At 35.9% G+C, this 18673-nt stretch overlaps 1 protein-coding gene across 2 annotated transcripts in view; it reads right to left on the bottom strand.

The window, feature by feature from the left end:
* Positions 1-4137, bottom strand: part of Lin28b (lin-28 homolog B) — an 80156-nt gene extending 76019 nt beyond the window's left edge. For both annotated transcript variants that reach the window (XM_028775803.1, XM_028775804.1), the window contains exons 1-2: positions 4128-4137; positions 3119-3300 (exon numbers count right to left, since the gene is read on the bottom strand). In XM_028775803.1, the coding sequence (XP_028631636.1) occupies positions 3119-3300; positions 4128-4137 (192 nt within the window). The remainder of the gene's footprint in view (positions 1-3118; positions 3301-4127) is intronic.
* Positions 4138-18673: the final 14536 nt, after the last annotated feature.

The following is an 18673-nucleotide window of genomic DNA, read 5'->3' as shown; positions in this document are numbered from 1 at the left end:
TAAATACAATCATATAACCAATATGCAGAGGTGCATATAAAATTTACTACAAAAGACTACCTATCAAAATAACTCAATTGCTATAAAATAAAGAGGATATGCAGTTCTTTGTAGGATGTATCTCTAAGAAAGAAAAAAATATGTGTGTTCCCTTGGTGTAAATTTTAAATAATATATCTTGGGGCTACAGAGATGGCTCAGCAGTTAAGAGCACTGAATGTTCTTCCAGAGGACATGGATTCAATTCCCAGCACCCACAAAGCAGTTCACAACTGTCTAGACCTCCAAGATTTGACATCCTCACACAGACATACATTCAGGCAAAAAGCATCAACACACATGAAATAAAAATCAATGATTTTTTTAAAATCATTAATTTTGATTTCTCAAATATATGACATTGAAATGTACTCAAGAGTGCTGGAGAGATGGCTCAGTGGTTAAGAGCACTGACTGATCTTCCAGAGGTTCTGAGTTCAATTCCCAGCAAGCACATGGTGACTCACAACCATCTGTAATGGGACCCTGTGTCCTCTTGTGGTGTGTCTGAAGACAGCTACAGTGTACTCACAAACATAAATCTTAGGGGAAAAAAAAAGTGCTCAGAGCAAGTGGTAGTGGAGGCACACATGCCTTTAATCCCAACACTCGGAAGGCAGAGGCACACAGATCTCTGTGATTTCCAGGATGGCTAGCTTTACACAGAAAAACTCCTGAAAAAACAAACAAACAAACCCCAAATGCTTGGAATTCTATGGCACATGTACTTTTGGATACAAACAAGACCAGCAAGATGGTGTAACAGAGAAAGCTCTTGTCCCTCAAGCCAAGTCCCTGAGTTCAACACCTACAAGGTGGAACTAGAACCAACTCCACAGAGTTGTCCTCTAGTCTCCACAAGGGCTACTCAACACACAAAACAACACACATCACCCAGATACACAAAATAATACATTACGTTAAAAAGCCAACCTGACATATATTTCACAAACACTGGCCTAGCTAAACACTTCAATTTCCTAATTGTGATTTACACAAATTCTTTATATTAGATTAGTATAAAAAATATAATGAAAGACATTTAACATAAGCAACCTGACCGTGTGTGTCTTGCAAAAAATGCTTATGAAATAAAAATAATAGCTAGGTTAAAAAGCATTTTTAAAATGTTATAGAATAATTCTGAACCAAGCTTGACTGTACAGAGATGTTCAAAGACCCCTAAATACCTCACTTACAACCATCTAACTTTTACTTGGACTAGAATCAGCAGGAACTCTGCTTTCTTCACATAATACACAATTTATTTGTCAATCTCAAATTTAAAAGCTAAGAGCCTTCATTTAATCACTGTCCTTTCACATGTGCAGAGAATAAGGGAAATATTAAAAAACAATGTTTATACTATATAAACTGCAATAGTTATATGACAGTTACCAGTAATATATTTTTAATTCAGTGTACATAAGACTATTAATCTTATCTCTATTAAACGGTTTAAAGTATATGCTTCATAGGTCTAAATACTAACACTGGTTAGTAAAATAGCTAGTATTTCAGTATATTTCTATCTGTCTAAAATATATTTAAAAAACCCAAATACAACAAAATTATAACAAGGTGTGGTCAAACAAAGAAAAAAAGTTCTATTCATTTATCATCTATAAAACAAATTTATGACATCGTAAAGAACAGTTTAACAGCCTAAAAAGGTTCAAGGAGGAAGCAAGAGCCCTAAGAAAACAGATTTCTCAATTTTAGTCATTCAATCTAAGAAATTTTAAAAAAGAAAAAAATACACCAGAATATGCAACATAAATTTAGTAGGCTTTATCCAAGTACCTATTTACTATTTACATAGTTTCATTTCACAGATACTTATCCTTCCTCTGTGAACATCCAGTAATGACAGCCAGGGCTTTGGGAAAGATAAATGCAAGCCTAACAGCAAAGTCAGAGAGCTAGCAAGCACCAGAGCACAGCGGATGAAAACAGAATGGTTTCCTAGTTCCTCCTGTTACAGACCTAATATGAAATGACCTTCCTTGGGGAATGGGTGTAAACATTACCAAGAACAAGTAAGACGGCATCACACTATTTAGCAGAGAAACTTCAGTATTGCACACATGGACTCATGCCAGCCAACATGCAATATAAAACTCACTCGGTTGCTTTTAACTTAGTAAACCAAAATAACCCTCTTTCCTCATGAGCCTCTTCATGTCTATGAACCCACTAGAAAACTTTTATTTCCTTTACTTGCAGACTGTAAACTCTTCTTAACCCTGAAGCAATTAGTTAATAGAAAAGAATTTATGAGGAAAGGTATTTATTGTTTCCTGGGGACATTTTTTTTAATGGAAAACAATACTGTCTATTTGGTATTTAAGTATTTTTAAAAACTATAACACAATATAAGCAATTGTACAAGTTTACCATGTAACCAACTGGCTGCATTTAAAAAAAAAAAAAAATGCTCTCTTAAAAGAGACAGTATCCCTGAATCAATGACCTAAGAGGAAATAGTTCTTAAAAGTTTGGTTACTAAGAATCTTCTCTGGCATTGCTTTAAATCCACTCTTCATTAATGACATTCTATTTCATTTTTACTATAAAACCAAATTATTTTTACATAAGCCTGCAAATGACTGTAGAACAGACAATGATAAACTAGTACAGGTGGTACTGTCATTAGAAGTATCCAAAATATAGGCTGCCTAGACTTTCTTACAACAAGCAAACAGTTTGGCTGTTGAAAAACTTTCAAGGATCCACAGCCTTTCTTCCTGCACTCCCATTCACTCACTAAGTACAGGCAATGTAAGCCAACAGTAAGGGGCGCTTCTAGAATGCAATTTCCTTGTCGAATTAAAGGGAAGGTTTATTAAATAACATCAACCCAAGCCCAGTCAGTGAAGTAAGTATCAGACTTCACTTTCTATTTAGAAAAATATACCCTAGGGGGGCACATCTAGAAACTGGACAATCACCTGATTCTACTTAATATTTCTGTATTTCAATACATTTATGAGCACATTTTTCTATGTCTATTAACATAACTACACACCAACTCCCACACAAGGAAATGGATAAAGAGGGGATTAAAAGTCTGGCTTACTTGGTGTACAAAAACATCCACTGGAATTTCCAAGGGGTTTCCCTCTCGACTTATCATGGAGATGAATCCGAATCCCATGCGCACGTTGAACCATTTACAGTGGCCGGTTCCATGCAGAACCTGGGATTCATCCTCTACCAGCTCAGGCAGGTTTTCTGGCTCTTCACCTTTGCTCGCCCCTCCTGACATGGAAGAGGACAAAGTCAGTTAGCCTGTATACAGTGCTCATCTAAACAAAAAATTTTGCTTGTGAAAAGAAGAAATGAAGATGGAAAACAAAGGGTTGACAAACATTTTTCTTCTTTAAGAAAAAAAGAAAGAAAGAAAGAAAAAGAAAAAAAGAAAAAGGGTTAAGAGCAAAGCCAGGGAGGGGAAGCCACATTGCTGCATCGCTCACACCGGCTTCCACGTTTCGGCACATCCGCATACTTTTTCATCTGGCTCCTTTCCTCAGAAACATTCTACAGTTACAGCTTCTGACACTTCAGCACAGATTGCTGACCTAATACTACTCCAATGTACAAAGAGTAATTTTTCAGCGAAATTGGTTTTTCTATCAAGCAGAAAGAAAAAAGAAATCCTAAGGATGGCTGGCTACTGGTTAATGCACATGCTGCAGACGGGGATCCCGGGTTATTTGCAATGTGCATTCCCCTCCCCCTAACTTTCAATTAAAGTTAGGATAGAATGGGGGAGGGGGCAGGTGTATAAAAGTTTTCTTGGACTCACTAACTGAAACTACACGTAATCTCTCACACACAATTCAAACAATAGCCTTCTGAAAGCTTTCCAAGTTGTGAATCGGTGTGGGCGGTACAAAACATTTTGGAGATCTGTAACAATAGGTTAGAGTGCCGAAGCCCCACCGCACTCTAAGAGGTGGGGAGATAATGCCCAGTATTAGGGTGAAGGGGGACAGGAGAGAAGGGGTGAGAAACTGCGTGGTGGGGAGAAGCAGGGAAAAAAAGAAAAGAGGAATCACAGTAAAACAATAGAAAAGAAAATTAACCTTCGGCCATGTTGCCCCACCGGCCCTCAGCTTCAAACTCCAGAGATGAAAACTTTCCCTTTGGACCGGAGTGATCTTCAGCATCAGTCTAACATCTTGATTTTGTGCGATCACAAATTTAGCTCGCATGGTCTAATGTGCTTTCCTTCTTTTGATTTTTTTCTCTTCTCTCTCCGGTTTCTGGCCCCTGAGCACACGTGACTCTGTCAATTACATGCTTTCTTGCTACTAATTCACCTCGGATCCTTAAGGGGCTGGCAAGAGGGAGAGATAACCAATCGCCATTTCATCTGCGCTGACATCAAAATAATTTATGAATGAGCACGGAAAACTCAAGCACGTTATCTTAAAGACAATCTGGGACGCTTCTTTATGATTAATCAGAATGCTGATTTTGTACTCTTTAAACGAAGGGCCCTTGTGACTTGCTGGTTTAGAAAGGCGACAGACAGTATATGTGCACACGCCTGCTCTACACACAAGCTTCTCTAATCTCATAGGGGGAGCCATTTAAATAAAGCAACTGATGTTATGATTCCCCACATACACCCCAGAGGGATTTTGCTATACATCACCAAACCACCTTAGGGACATTAATATTTAATTTGAAAAGGAAAATACTCAATTCCTAAGTCCAAATATAAATTTAATTATATAATAATTAACTTCAGATATTGGTAACATAAACCTACCAAAAGGCAAAAGCACACCTAATTTCAGCCTAATTGTTTTTAAGTTGAAATAAAATCCTACTGAAAAAAAAACTCGCTACTAATTTCCTATCAAATAGTGTTGCTCATATCAGAACATTTTTGAGATGTATAGTAAGAAATTGTACTTCACAGGTTTCTCCACCATCTCTTTCCGGGGGAGGAGATGTGATTAATGACTTCCTAAATTACAGCCCAGTTTTCCAGCCTAACATAGAGTGAACCTCAATCAGTGGCGATTGTTCCCCAAGAGCAGGAGACTCAGCGCAGTGGGGGGAGGGGAGCGGCACAAGGAGGTGAAGAGGGAGGGAGGGACGCAGGAGAGGCCACTGTAGAAGAAAAAGGCCTCCGCTGCTGGGGTCGGGAGAGAGGGCACGTAGGGGAAAGGTAAATCCGCGTAGTATTAACTGGACCCTGACATCTTAGAAGTCTACTGCCAGCAAGCAAGTCGGTGAAATACACGAGACCATAATATCGCAATCGGTTCCTCCCGTCCCTTCCTGTTGGCCCTCTGCATCAAAACACTTTTTGCCTTTCAAATTGTTTTTGTTGTGTTTGTAACAGTACTAACCATCTTATGGAATATTTTAAAAAGCATTATATATTAACTAGAAGTGCTTTGTTTCTTTAAAACAAATTACCTGTTTTGAAACATTATAAGGCTTCCACCAGTCTTTCACTACCCCATCCCCCCATTTTCTTAAACAAGCAGTTTACAGAAAAACTGTAGATACCACTTCCCTTCTTCAAAGCTACCAGCTGACCCTCCCCCACCACGCTCGTACACCCCTCACCCATCTCTCTAGCCAGCCCACACAGTGTTTCACACAAACTAAAATGCTGGGATTATGAGAAGTCCACACAGCACACCTATTAACACTCCTTCTCATGCTGAAAGCCTAAAAATAATTGGCTCAGATCTAAAAATAATGGATGCATAAAGAAAGAAATTATTTTCAGCTGTTTGTGATAAATGGTGTCAATCAAAACTGATCAATTTGGAAAGATTTTTCATCTGTTTCTTTTGTTGTTCTCAGGAAGGAGGTGAGCTTTTATTTATTTTGAGAAGGACAACAATGTACCAGCTGGTGGAGAGAAAAAAAAAATCTTAAAATCCAAGAGACTTTCCAAGTGTAACAAGTACCACATCCTAAAGAAGTTGTTTGCTAACCAAGCATTTACTAAACATTATCTTAATGGTAGAAATGGATTACTATCACACTTGTTATATTATACATTATAAACAATAAAATATTATGATATTTTTTGTAATGTAAAAAAAATTACTTTTTTAAAAAATCTAATATCAAATAACCTGGAAAAGTATTCATGTAAATTGGGATAGTTTATGGGTTATTTATGCAAAAGTCTCAAAAAATTAACAGGCCTGTAAATTTTGGTTTATGGCGAATTACATTTTATCTACAAGTTAGTCTTTCTTTACAAAAGTTTACTCGTAAGAATCAAACACACAGTAAATGGATTTCTCCTTAAATGTCTGTCTCCTTAAATCCAACAAGTTTCAGATATGCTTCAGTGTGGTAGAGCAGGAGCACTACTGCTGCTGAGGCGAACTGGATGAGAGGCACAGTTGTACCTGATTAGGGGCCTCCGGTATTCAAAGTATTAAGGTAGGGTTCACCAGGCTGGTCACTGGTGTCAGAGGTTATCAATTCATTCATTTCCTGAGAGGGACATCAGCCTTTCAAGTTATATAGAAAGCTTTTTCCAATTGGGAACCCTGAGAAAATCTGTAAAATTCATTGACAAAGAACGTAAGGCACAAGCATTTACATACCTTGGGGGTGGGGGAGAAGAAAGGGAAATAGAGGTGAAGGAAGGCTAGAAAGAAACAGGAAGGAAGGAGAGAAGGAAGTAAGTTGGAAAGAGGGAGAGTTGGAGACACAATCTCATCAACTCAAGGATATGGCACTGTCTTTTAAATAGATTCTGCCCCTCCTCCAATCTTTTGAGCCTATTGCTGACCATAAGCTCTTAAGGCTCAGAGGGCTTCTATCACATAAAATGGGTCTTAGGAGTCTCCTACAATGCTTTCCAATTTGTCACCTTCTGAAGTCTTCTGGTTTTAATTTTTTTCTCATTTCCTACTTGGTTTTAGTGCCAGAAAGACCCGCGTTTGACTAAAATGCATGTTTTAAACCTTCAAAAGCCAAATGTTTCATAGCTTGATTTATCATAGCTCTTACAAAATGTCTTTAAAATTAGCCCAAGTCCTACCCTGACTCAACTTAATACCGGAGGGAGTGGATGACAAGCAATCTATCCCAAGCCCTTTGGATATGAGGCTTGGGCTTCCCAGTTTTTTTAAAGGTGGTCACATTTTTCGCAACTGAATCGCTCTGCAACAGCATTCTGTGAGAACCTCCGGCCTTGCTCACCGTTAGAAGCTGTGTATAAGCAGAAACAGTTTTTCGGTTCTTGTGAAAACCAGGAGGAGCTGTAGCACAGCTAAGACCGGACCTGTCTTGTTCAGGCAGCAAGTAAGCAGAGGTCAGCAGCTCTAGCTGTCTCAGCAACTAGCACTTTCCTGTGCAGCTTCTGCCCCTAGAGTCCCCAAGGCTCCAGGGCCCCAGTGTCCCCAGAGTCGGATTCTGGGGTTTGCATACCGGACCTTTCCTTTCTTTCTGGTCCAGCAATTTCCTCACCTTTCTGTCTCCTACCCCCTTACCCTTTAACCCTTATTCCACCATCTTCCCTGTAGAAACTCGGTCATTCCACAGAAGTCTTACTAAGGGACTTTTAAACGTTTGTCATCTTTCTCTTCAAAACAAACAAAAGAAGCCGTTATCTTCACCACTAGGACAGAACATTAGCCCCGGTCTACCTTTTTTACTCAGTTTATGCATGTCTCATTTATAATTTGATCTCTTTACCTCTGAGATTCCAGAATGTTCTAAATCTAAGCAAGGAGACTCGGGAGAAACTCAGAAAGTGTCTGCCCCCGCCCCCACCAGCCTGCTAAATTTGCTTAAACTTAGCAAGCTGCAGAGCCTGCAGTTGGGAGCTTGATAGTAGCTAACACATCAGCAGCGCCTTTCTCTGAAGGATCTAAAAAGCGGAGGGTGGGAGGAGACTGTGGATTCGGGGACCCTGTCCCCGCAGATTATAGGCATAGGTTATCGACCTGTGTCGGGGGAAACTGATTCCAGCCATTCCCTGTGTTTCAGCGAGGTACTCCCTGGTGGATTAAAACAGGGAGTCACAGAAATGAGACCCCGGCTGAGCGGGTTAGCAAAGGTACCCAGAAAATGAAGGAGTTCTGTTTTTGTTTCCAAAACCAAAATTCCGATCTCCGTTCTTTTTTTTAAAAAAAAAACCGGGAAACAACAACAACAAAAAATACCCTGACTTTAAGCAATTTTTCTTCTTAGAGTTATTCAGTTGTCAAAAGATCTCTTTAAAACATTTTTTTAGATGCCTTCTGAATTATATTGTTTGAAGACTAGCATGGAAACAGGCACTTATTATAACTCTGAAGTTTTTCATTTAAATCACTTTTACATTTTAAAAACAAGCTATTTGTAACTGGGTTTTGGTCAGGTACATTAAAAGGCATTATTTTAAAGCCACTATTTGCAAAATGTTATTTTGAAAATCTAGCAAAATTCCATTATAGCATTTCTCTTGCAATAAAAGGAAATAAAAATTGAGTATTCTTTTTCTTACATACTTTCTAAGCTATGTTCAACAAATATTTATGCAAATTATTTTAGTTAAAATGTTAACTTTGTAAATATTCATCTAGTAATAAATAAGCTTTACATAGCTATTCAGAATAGCACAAAAGAACTTAAATTTGAAAAAATAATAGGCACCATTTCCACTTGTGTTACTTGCATGTGTATGCGTCATAATTCAAAGATTATTTTACAGTAAATAGAAATGTCTGAATCTATAGAAAAACACAATGTATACATATTTATTCTCCTTCCCCTAAAATCATTTACAGGTTAGTTATTTAAAAGTTCATCTCATAAAAACAAATAATCAGATGAAAAGAGTATGCTCTATCTCTTAGGATTATTTCAATATTTACTCTGAAGAGTTTACAGGTCATAACAGAAATAGGAAGCTGTTAGAAGGTGGGGGTCAGAAAATGAGAGGCCTGGAAACAAATCCTGGGAAAGAACCATCTAGCTCAAATCTGTAGGCTGGGGCTCCAGCCCCACCTCCAACCTGGCTAGCAGTCTCTGGTTCCTAATTGAACGGATGGGGCTTCACTTTCCTCAACAAGGGCATGATGCTAGGGTCCCATTGATAGCCAGAGCCTTTCTGTTTAAAGCCCAGCCTGCAGAAACAACCTCCCTTTGGTAAAAAATGGTACCTCTCTTCTCCGATTTCCTTTTCCTCAAGAAGAAACAGAAAACAAACTTTATTGCAGTCATTTAACACATTGGTGTTAACATCTTTTCTAACCCCCTCCTCAAAAAGTCTAAAAATGCCAATTTACTTCCAGAAAAACTCTGCAATCAATAGTAAGAAGAAAGTAAGTGATATATTAATATTTGCAGCAACTTTTAACAGTGAAACTTTAGAGCATCATCAACATGTTAATTTCACAAAAATGGTGCCTGCCAAAGGGCAGCACCGACTATAGCTTCTCCATTAAGGTATATGATATATGATCCTTACTCTGGTTATATAATCCTTACTAGTAAATTTAATATTAAAGTATCATTTCCTTATAAATCCTTATCATTTTGTGCTCACCACTCTTACAGAGCGCTCTCAAAGGTACACTAATCTAAGACTCAGTCAGAGCCAGGTGTGGAGGCACACACACTTAATTCCAGAACTCAAGAGCCAGGCATATTTCTGTGAGTTCCATCCAGGTCAGCCTGGTTTACATGGCAAGTCTCAGGCCAGGCAGTGCCACACAGTGAGACCCTCTCTCAAAAAACAAGACAAGAAAACAAACCAACTAACCTCAGACAGGTTTTTAACTCATTAGGGCAAATGCCAGAGTAACATATTATTATTAATAAGAGTACTACTGAAAAAAATCAATACTATAAACAATAAAGTCCATGTCTAAAGTCTAGGCTTAACTTCAAACAGCTCCATCTTCCAGGAGGACAATGAGCAGATTTTAGTAACCATAGTGAAGAGCCCCAATCTGCATCAGTGAAGTGGAAGCTCCTCAAAAGTCCCCTCTACATCCAGTGAGTTATTTGAAAACACTACTACATCTGTACTTTAATTCAACAGATATTGGTAGTGCCTACTAGGAGTCACAGAAATGAATAAGCAATGGATTTGTCTCCATAAGGGTTTAAGTTTGTTATCTGTCTTGGAAAAGTTATGGAAAAGAAAATCAGAAAACCAGACACTATCAATCAGAAGGTCAGGGTAAGTAGAGCACGCCACCCACACAACTGAGGCAGGAAGAGCGGTTTGATAGCTGGCATATTCTGGATGGAGTACACTAGGATGCAATGTCCACCAATCTTGCCCATGTGAAAAAATCAAAATGGACAAATCCTTAGGGATAGCCAAGTCCTCTCATATGTCTCTACTGACTATTTAAGTCACTAGGTTAAGTAAAATATTTAATTTAAAAGACAGACTAACCTGGGGCTGATGAACCCTGGTTGAATGACCTCATCATCTTCTGAAGAACCTAAAATCAGAGAGTTCAAGTCAGTGCTACGGCAGTAGCCTATTTAATGTCTGCTTCTGCAAAGACACATTAGAAACAATAGAGTCCATATTTAAACTCTGTGAAGTCACCTGCAAGCTGGTCTTTACAAAATCACCTCAATGATCTAATAACCATTTGCCATAAACTTATCTGTTACTTCTATCAAGGAACATTGGCTTAAAAAAATAAAACAAGAACACTTGGATGTAGTAATCACAATTTTATGATGTAGCTTTAAATATTTTGTTTGTATTGGTTTTTTCAAGACAAGATTTCTCTGTGTAATAGCCCTGGTCATCCTGACTCTCTGTAGACCAGACTGGCTTCTAACTCAGAGAACCAAATGCTTCTGGGATAAAAGTGGGAGCCACAACATATGGCTAAATTTTTAATACTGAATTTTAGACTTTAATTCAAGAATCTCAATTTTTTTCACTCAAAAATCTAGCTAACTTACAATGCTTCTTGATAAAATTGACTATCTAGTCAGATATATTTTAGAAGATAAATCATAAGAAATTAATCATGTTCCTGACAAACTAATTAAAACTCTATACCACTGACTAATAGATATGTTACACTCAAACACTGTTTTTCTAAATTTTTGAGACAGAGTCTCAACTATGTAGCCCAGGCTAGCCTCAAGCAGAAAGCAATCCTTTTGACTCAGTCTCTCAAGTCCTAGGATTACAGGCAAATCCTGGGATTATAGGTGTGATTCATTGTGCCCATGTTCAAATACTTTTGGGAGAGGGCAGAAAGGGCTCTCACTACGTAGCACTGGCTGTCCTAGAGCTCACTCTATAGAACAGGATGAGCTTGCACTCAGAAATCTGCCTGCTTCTGGAGTATTGGGTGCCACAAATACACAATTTCAAATACTTTTTAAAGATAAAATTACTTGAATAGTAATATATTTAATTAATTAAAAATTAGCTATATTTAAAGACATCAAATACCTATTAACTCAAACTGTGAAAGAAAATCTAAGTATTAAATCAGATGTAGTGGCACACACTTTTAATTCCAGTACTTGGGAAGCAGAGGCAGGCAGATCTAAATTTGAAGTCAGCCTGGTCTACAGAACAAGTTCCACCACAGCGAGGGCTACACAGAGAAACCCTGTCTTGAATAAACAATGTTTTGTCTTTCCCTACCTAAGTTTAAAATTCTGTAGCTACAATATAAATTCACACACACGGGGGTGGGGGGGTGGGGGGGTGGGGGGGGAGAAAACACAAACAAAGGAACAAAAGAAAGAGAAAGAAAAAAAACCCTAATAGCTGCAAATACTTGAAGTACAGTCTAAAGTCCTCTCAAAAGGAAATGGAGGCTTTCCCAGGTACTCAGTTCTATTGTATGTTGACTCAACTTTATTTTTACACAATAAAAGAAAGGAACAAAGGTACATAAACTTCTGGACTTCAACAACTTCAGGTATTCTGTGTTTACAACAAAAACAAGGTAATGACAGGTCATAACTTTAACAAACTCAGTAAATATTATTCAAATTAACTCTCTATTAAATAAAGTGTTTCTCAGGTCTTTTTTTTCTCAACTGATTTATGTGTGTGTGTTATTATCTCAGTAAAGCCTTGGCTTACAATGATAACCAGATATAATGGTATATGTCTTAATCCTAGCACTCAGGTGGTGGTGGGGGGCATCACACACACACACACCCCACAGACAGGAACCTTGATTTCAAGAGTAGCCTTGAACAAGACCCCATTTATTTTATCTTCTATTTATGTGTGTCTAAATGTAGATGTGCACAGCTGCACACAGTATCTTAAGTGGCAAAAAGGGGTGTCAGACTCCCCTGGAGGTGGAGCTACAGGCAGCTGTAGACTGCCAGACACCCAAGACCCTATTAGAGAGACAAAGACAGACAGACACAGACACACAGATACACACACAGAGAGGGAGGGAGGGAGGGAGAGAGAGAGGGAGGGAGAGAGGGAGAGAGAGAGAGAGAGAGAGAGAGAGAGCGCGCGAGCGAGCCTCTGTAAATTCAAGGCCAGCCTGGTCTACACAGCCAGGTCCAGGCCAGTCAAGGTTATATAAGAAGACTCAGTCTGAAAAACAAACAAAAATTCTCAATTATGAAGGGAGGATCCAGAGTTCAAACTAACCAAAAAGGAAAAAGAAGCCAAGCAACTTGAATAACGCTTGGATTTTTCATTATTCAAACTCATATAAGAAATTTTGGATTATAAAGTTCATATATTAGCATTCTTTCAACAAGAAATAAAGTTATTACATAAAATTCACATATGTGACTAATGCTTGGGTTTTGTTTGTTTTGCTGTACTAGAACCAGAACCTTGCACTAGGCACTACCTTGAAGCTACATGCATCAGAAATGATGGAATCCCTGTCCATCATTTAGATTTCCACTTGAAGCTCTTCTCTATGACTTCAATTTTTCTTTCTATTTTCTTTTCTTTCCTTTTGTTTTTGAAGACAGGGTATCACTCTGTAGTTCATCCTGGCCCGGAACTTGCTATCTTCTTGACTTGGTCTGAATTACAAATATGCCCTAAGATTTTTCCAAATTAAGAGTTAGTAAATAGAGTGAAGTTTAAAAATGGATTACAATCAATCCATCTACTATTTACTGAATGACTACAGTTGGAATTTGATGGGTAAATGTTGTAGCATTCCACTACAAAACATTACATGCAATTAATTTAAAAAGTTATTTAAGCACATAGGTACAATAGTAGTACAAAAGATAGCTTTCACATATGGGTGTTTTTATTTAATATCTGACTTCCCTAAAATACTTTTAGGAGTATAATAGCTCATTAACTTTTATGAAAGTTGAACTAAAATCTTAGGTTACTTTTCTCTGCCGTTTCAGTAGACTAATCCCTGTCCATCATTTAGATTTCCACTTGAAGCTCTTCTCTACACTTCTTATTAAGTGCGATGCTTCTACCACAGAATACTGATTGGTAACTTCCTGGAACAGCCTCATGAACAGCCCCTTTCTCCCAGCTTCCCTGGGTTCTGTGGCAGCAGACTGAAAGGCACTTGGCTCCTTACGACTCATTCTGTAGTCTTTAGTGTTTGCTTTTGTTGTTGGTTGATTGGTTGGTTGGTGTTTGTTTGTTTGTTTGAAGCAGGGTTTCTCTGGTGTAGCTCTAGCTGTTCTGGAACTTTTTCAAAAAATGTAGACCAGGCTGGCCTCAAACTCATAAGTGCCTCCAAAGTGCTAAGATTAAAGGCATGTGCCACCACCACCTGGTTTTGATATGTAGTTTGAAAAAATAATTCCTATAACAGTGTCTAGGGTGGCTTTTATGACAGGAAAACAACAACAACAAAAAAAAGACTTCACCAAAAAAGAAAAAAAAAATGTTCAAAAGAAAGTGAGTTTAGTGAGTACTAAACCTATAAAATCCATATGTAATTTCAACTTTAGTTTGTTTTAAATATACAGGGGCTGAGAATGTAGCTTAGATGGTAGACTTTGCCCAGCATGCATGATTTCCTGGGCTCCATATGCAGCACTACATGTAGACAGAGACAAACATACAGACAAGTACATGTACACATACATACATCACTTCTGCTTAAAACTACCTTACTTACAATCATTCTGCATTACAACTATTCCTAAACTTTCTCATTAAAATACTTAAAAATATTGTTATATGATGTTAAAATCCACTATAGTAACTAACTGCATAAGAAAATCATTCTTACTTTGAATTAGGTCATTCATTCAAATACTAACAAACAAGCCTACAAAAATAGGTAATGAATTTTAAAAATACAAGTATAAAGCATATTATTTTGAATTTTATTTCTTGTTAACTTTTATTCCTAATCTTAATTAAAGGGAAGCTAGCTTTATGTCAGCAAAAAGTGATTTAGCAATCAAGAATGTTCACCATAGAGGCATTATTCCACAATTCCCCAACCTTTTAAGAAATTATTTAATTATTTTAATTATTGGTACTGACTAAACTAATATAAAGATATTAACAGTTTCAACCTGCAGCTTACAGCAAAAATTAGTCTATTTTACTGAATCAAATAGATTTCTACAAAGCAAAATAGGCAACAATGATTTTTCTTAAAATATCTCAGAAGACATTTTTAAACAACACTGGTAAAAACCATATAGCAAGCATGTAACACCAGAGAAAAATCAAAAGCACAATACTTACTGACAATAACTTAAAATATAACATACACATACAAAATATTAGGTGTAAAATTGAAGAATTTTATCAAATGTACTTCTATTAAAATATTCTTAGGCTATACTCCTAAAAATGTTTAATAGTAGTTAAAATCATACTTTAATAATTTGTTACAAATTTAGTTAACAGACTAAATTCAAGGCCTACCTAAAATCAGAATAAACTACCTTGTAACTCAATTGAATATCCTACTTTAATTTTAGCAATAATTGGACAGATCATTTATGTTATATAATAATCATTCAAAGGTAAAGACTTTAACATTCTAAAATGAAACACAAATACATGCAGTTTCACAGCTTAAAAAAAATCTTAGGTTACTGAAATCTTCGGACAAGAAAATGTTATGAAACATTTAAAAATTAAGCTGAGAGTAGAGAATTTTGTTACCTTTGAAAAAAATCAGTCACATTATTTTTGATATATGAACGGTATCCAAGTTAACTCATATGTGAGCAATATTTATAATATTGCTGAATCAGAAAGGTGAATTTAATTTTTCAGTTATTTTGCAATCTGAAATTTTACTGGCTTCATGTCTACCACCTCTTCAGATGCGATAAATAAAAAACTCAATGTAGAAATTAAAACTTCAGTCAACCAGCATACTATCAAGCCTATGTGAAGGTAAAGACCATGTCACAAATGCTAACTGCTAAACAACTTCAAATTAAATGTAAACAATACAGTTGAGTTACAATAGAAATGCGATATGACACAATGGTTTTCTAATGCAAATGTATGTACTTTCTAACACTTGAAATAACAGTTTTATATAACAACTCAAAAGTCACATTAAAACAAGAAAAAATAGCAAAATTTGTTTTAGATCGAAGAGAAAATCAAACAGTGACAAACTTTCTATCTTCATAAAGCTAATCACAGGATTTTGAAGGCTCAGATTGACTTTAAAATAGCTTATTATGGAGCAAACAGAGTGATTCCAGGTAAAACTGAATGGCCCTATGTAATTACAATGTTAACAACACTTTATCTGACATATTTTTAGTTTTAATATACACTGTGAATGCTTAAACTTTTATGTTACCAGAGACAAAATTAAATACTAGAACTTTTAGCATCTTCTAAAGAGCTTGATTATTAAAGACATTCTAGTTTAATAAAAACATGCTTGTGGTTATATCACTGACAATGAACTAATGTATAATGTCATATTATATAAAAAGGTGTTATATAAAAATCAATAGCATTTTAATTAACAGAAATGAAACTAGGACTACGTTTCTTCCTTTGCAGATTTCTAAAATTTTTAGTCTGCCAAAGCATATTTTTTAACCTTCATAAGTAGTTCAGAATATTGTAATGAAAAGTTTTTGAAAAATTTGACCGCTACTGCATAAAGAGATTATCTGAAAAACAAAAAAGTAGCACTGTAGCTCTGACAGTCATAAATTAAAAGCAACTGATTGGAAATATCTGAACAATTTGAAACATGTCTGCCATCATTGGAAGTAGCCATCCAACACCAGGTCTTTTTTCTATATAATTAAGCTTTTGTTCAAACATGGGAGGAAAAAACCCCTAGAAGCTGAATGCTTGAAAATGAGCCACATGCCCTTTGTTCTGGTTTGTCACCTTTGACCCTTAATTTGATGATCATGCATATCAATCTATTCTATTTTTAGAAAATGATGTCAAAGTTCTATGCTTAAAATAGTACTTTTCTTACTGCGATGGTGAATGTGTTCATTACACAATCCTCTTCAGGTGATTTCAGCAGTTTCACATCCATCCTCCTGCCTCACAATGTAGAACTCACTGTGAACACTAAAGTCCTGATGTCTGTCCTGCCACTAACATAAATTCCCCAAAGTGCCAGATCAAGACAATCTCGAAATTTATATTCTTTTGGAAATTGTTCATATTGTCATTTCTAAATAGAATTTATTTCACATGTAGTTTATAATTTGGTATTTGATAACCACACATTTTGATACTGATTTTCATGTCAAAATATAAACTTCAATCAAAACTTGGAAATAAAAACTGACATACAGCCTTGCATTACCACCAACTAAAATCACAGTTTTGTGGTTAAATTCATTGGCTGAATCCTGTCACCAAGAAGTGACAGCTTTCAAAAACTGAGAAACTCTCTAGCACCGATTCTACTTATTTTATACTATTATTCAAAACCAATGCAGAACAGTAAATTAATACACCTTGGGAATAAATTTTCTTTATCAAATCTTGAATGATTTACAGTACAACTGGGTAAAAATTAATTAAATGAAAAAATATATATAACAAAAATATACAAATTTCTCCTTGAACTTCCACACAATTTCTGTATATAGTTTTCAGGTAGATTGAATAGGGACCAATATGGCTGTCTTGTTTTCAGCACTGTGGTCAGCGACTATAGAATCATCCTGTTAGAGATTCAGCATAATACTATTAAGCATATGCATGGTAAGTTTTCAAACCAATATAATCCTATAAATCATATTTCTAGATATGTATGAGTAAATAAATTTTATGTATCTAGATATAAAGAATTCCTATTGTTCTGCTTGGCAAGCAAGAAATTCTTGCTTAACTTGTAATTCATCAGAAACAGTGATTGTTTATAAAGAAAATACATTACCTTTAAAGGGCAAGAAAAGCAAGTATTTGTTCTAAAGCATTTAAATACAACATCTTTAACCATCTGGCAATTTTAAAACAAAAGAAAATTCTAAAATAGACCAAATAACTCGTTACCTACTGAAATACTTTAATGTTCCTTTCATAATAAGGAGCTTTAACTCCTTCTAAGTTGACTCATCTCCATATTCCTATTTTTATCTTAATAAACTATGAACTAAGATGTATATAAATCATCTCCTGATCAGAGCTTGGGAAAATGTGGTATGACTTCAACTACTCTAAAGATCCCAGTCCCTGCACCTATAGAATGCCATGTATAGACCTTTTATTTAAGGAGCATGTTTTCTCTTCTAATAATGAATTGTAAAGTATCATAGCAATCTGTTATGACATCCAAAAGTGACAAGATCAGATAGCAATCAATATTAAAGTTTCCAACAGGTAAGACCCACTTAGCTCTTCTTTCATTAGAATCAATACCAAACCAATACTTTCCATCCACTGCTTTACTCAAAGTTTAGAGGGGTTGGGAAGTTACATGTACAATGCCCTTTTTTAAAATAAGTCATCCTGAAAACTAAGCATAAGTGTTTCAAATCTCAGTGTGCTTTATTTACAAAGACCCTGGCCCAGTATATTTTGTATTTACCTCAAGTTTAATTTCACAACTAATTTTTCATTCTTTCTCAAAGAAGTTTGGTCACAGAACATACACTCTTATTATTTGAAAAGTGTATGTGATCATATAATCAAAAGATTATATGATCCCAAATCTATTGCAAAGTATTCATAAACAGTTCACTCATATTAGCAATCTGCACTAAATATATTAAATTCCTTAAACACTTAAGGTATCTTATTATCAAGAAACAAATCAGCTGATCCTACTCGTAAATTAGGAAAGTCTAAAATTCCTCACTCAATGGAATCTTCTTCCTTCCCTTGTTAAAAGCTTGTGGCAGTTTAACTCCTCAAGATCTTTAAGAAACCAGGTACATTAGACTTCAGCAGTTCATACCCATAAAAAGAAGTAAATATTGATACATAAGTAAATATTTCTCAGAACTCTCAAGATGAACTAGGAACATATTACTAATTTAAATAGTGATTGTTATATCATTCTTTTGAAATGAATTAAGTTACAGACTAATTCTGTTCTTTCAAATCTCAAATACTCAGGAGGAAGACGTCATCTCATAAATTAACATTTATTAAAATTACAAAATTGACACATTTCCAAGGACTCGATTTAAATTGCTAAAGGTTTCCTTTAACGATCTGATAAAATTGTGACATTTTATAATTTACTGTTAGACTTTAAAATTTGTTTTAAAAGGCCATTTTTTT

Source organism: Grammomys surdaster, unplaced genomic scaffold (assembly GCF_004785775.1).
Source record: "Grammomys surdaster isolate TR1022 unplaced genomic scaffold, NIH_TR_1.0 261, whole genome shotgun sequence".
NCBI classification, from domain to species: domain Eukaryota; kingdom Metazoa; phylum Chordata; class Mammalia; order Rodentia; family Muridae; genus Grammomys; species Grammomys surdaster.
This window is presented reverse-complemented; position numbering and strand designations above follow the sequence as displayed.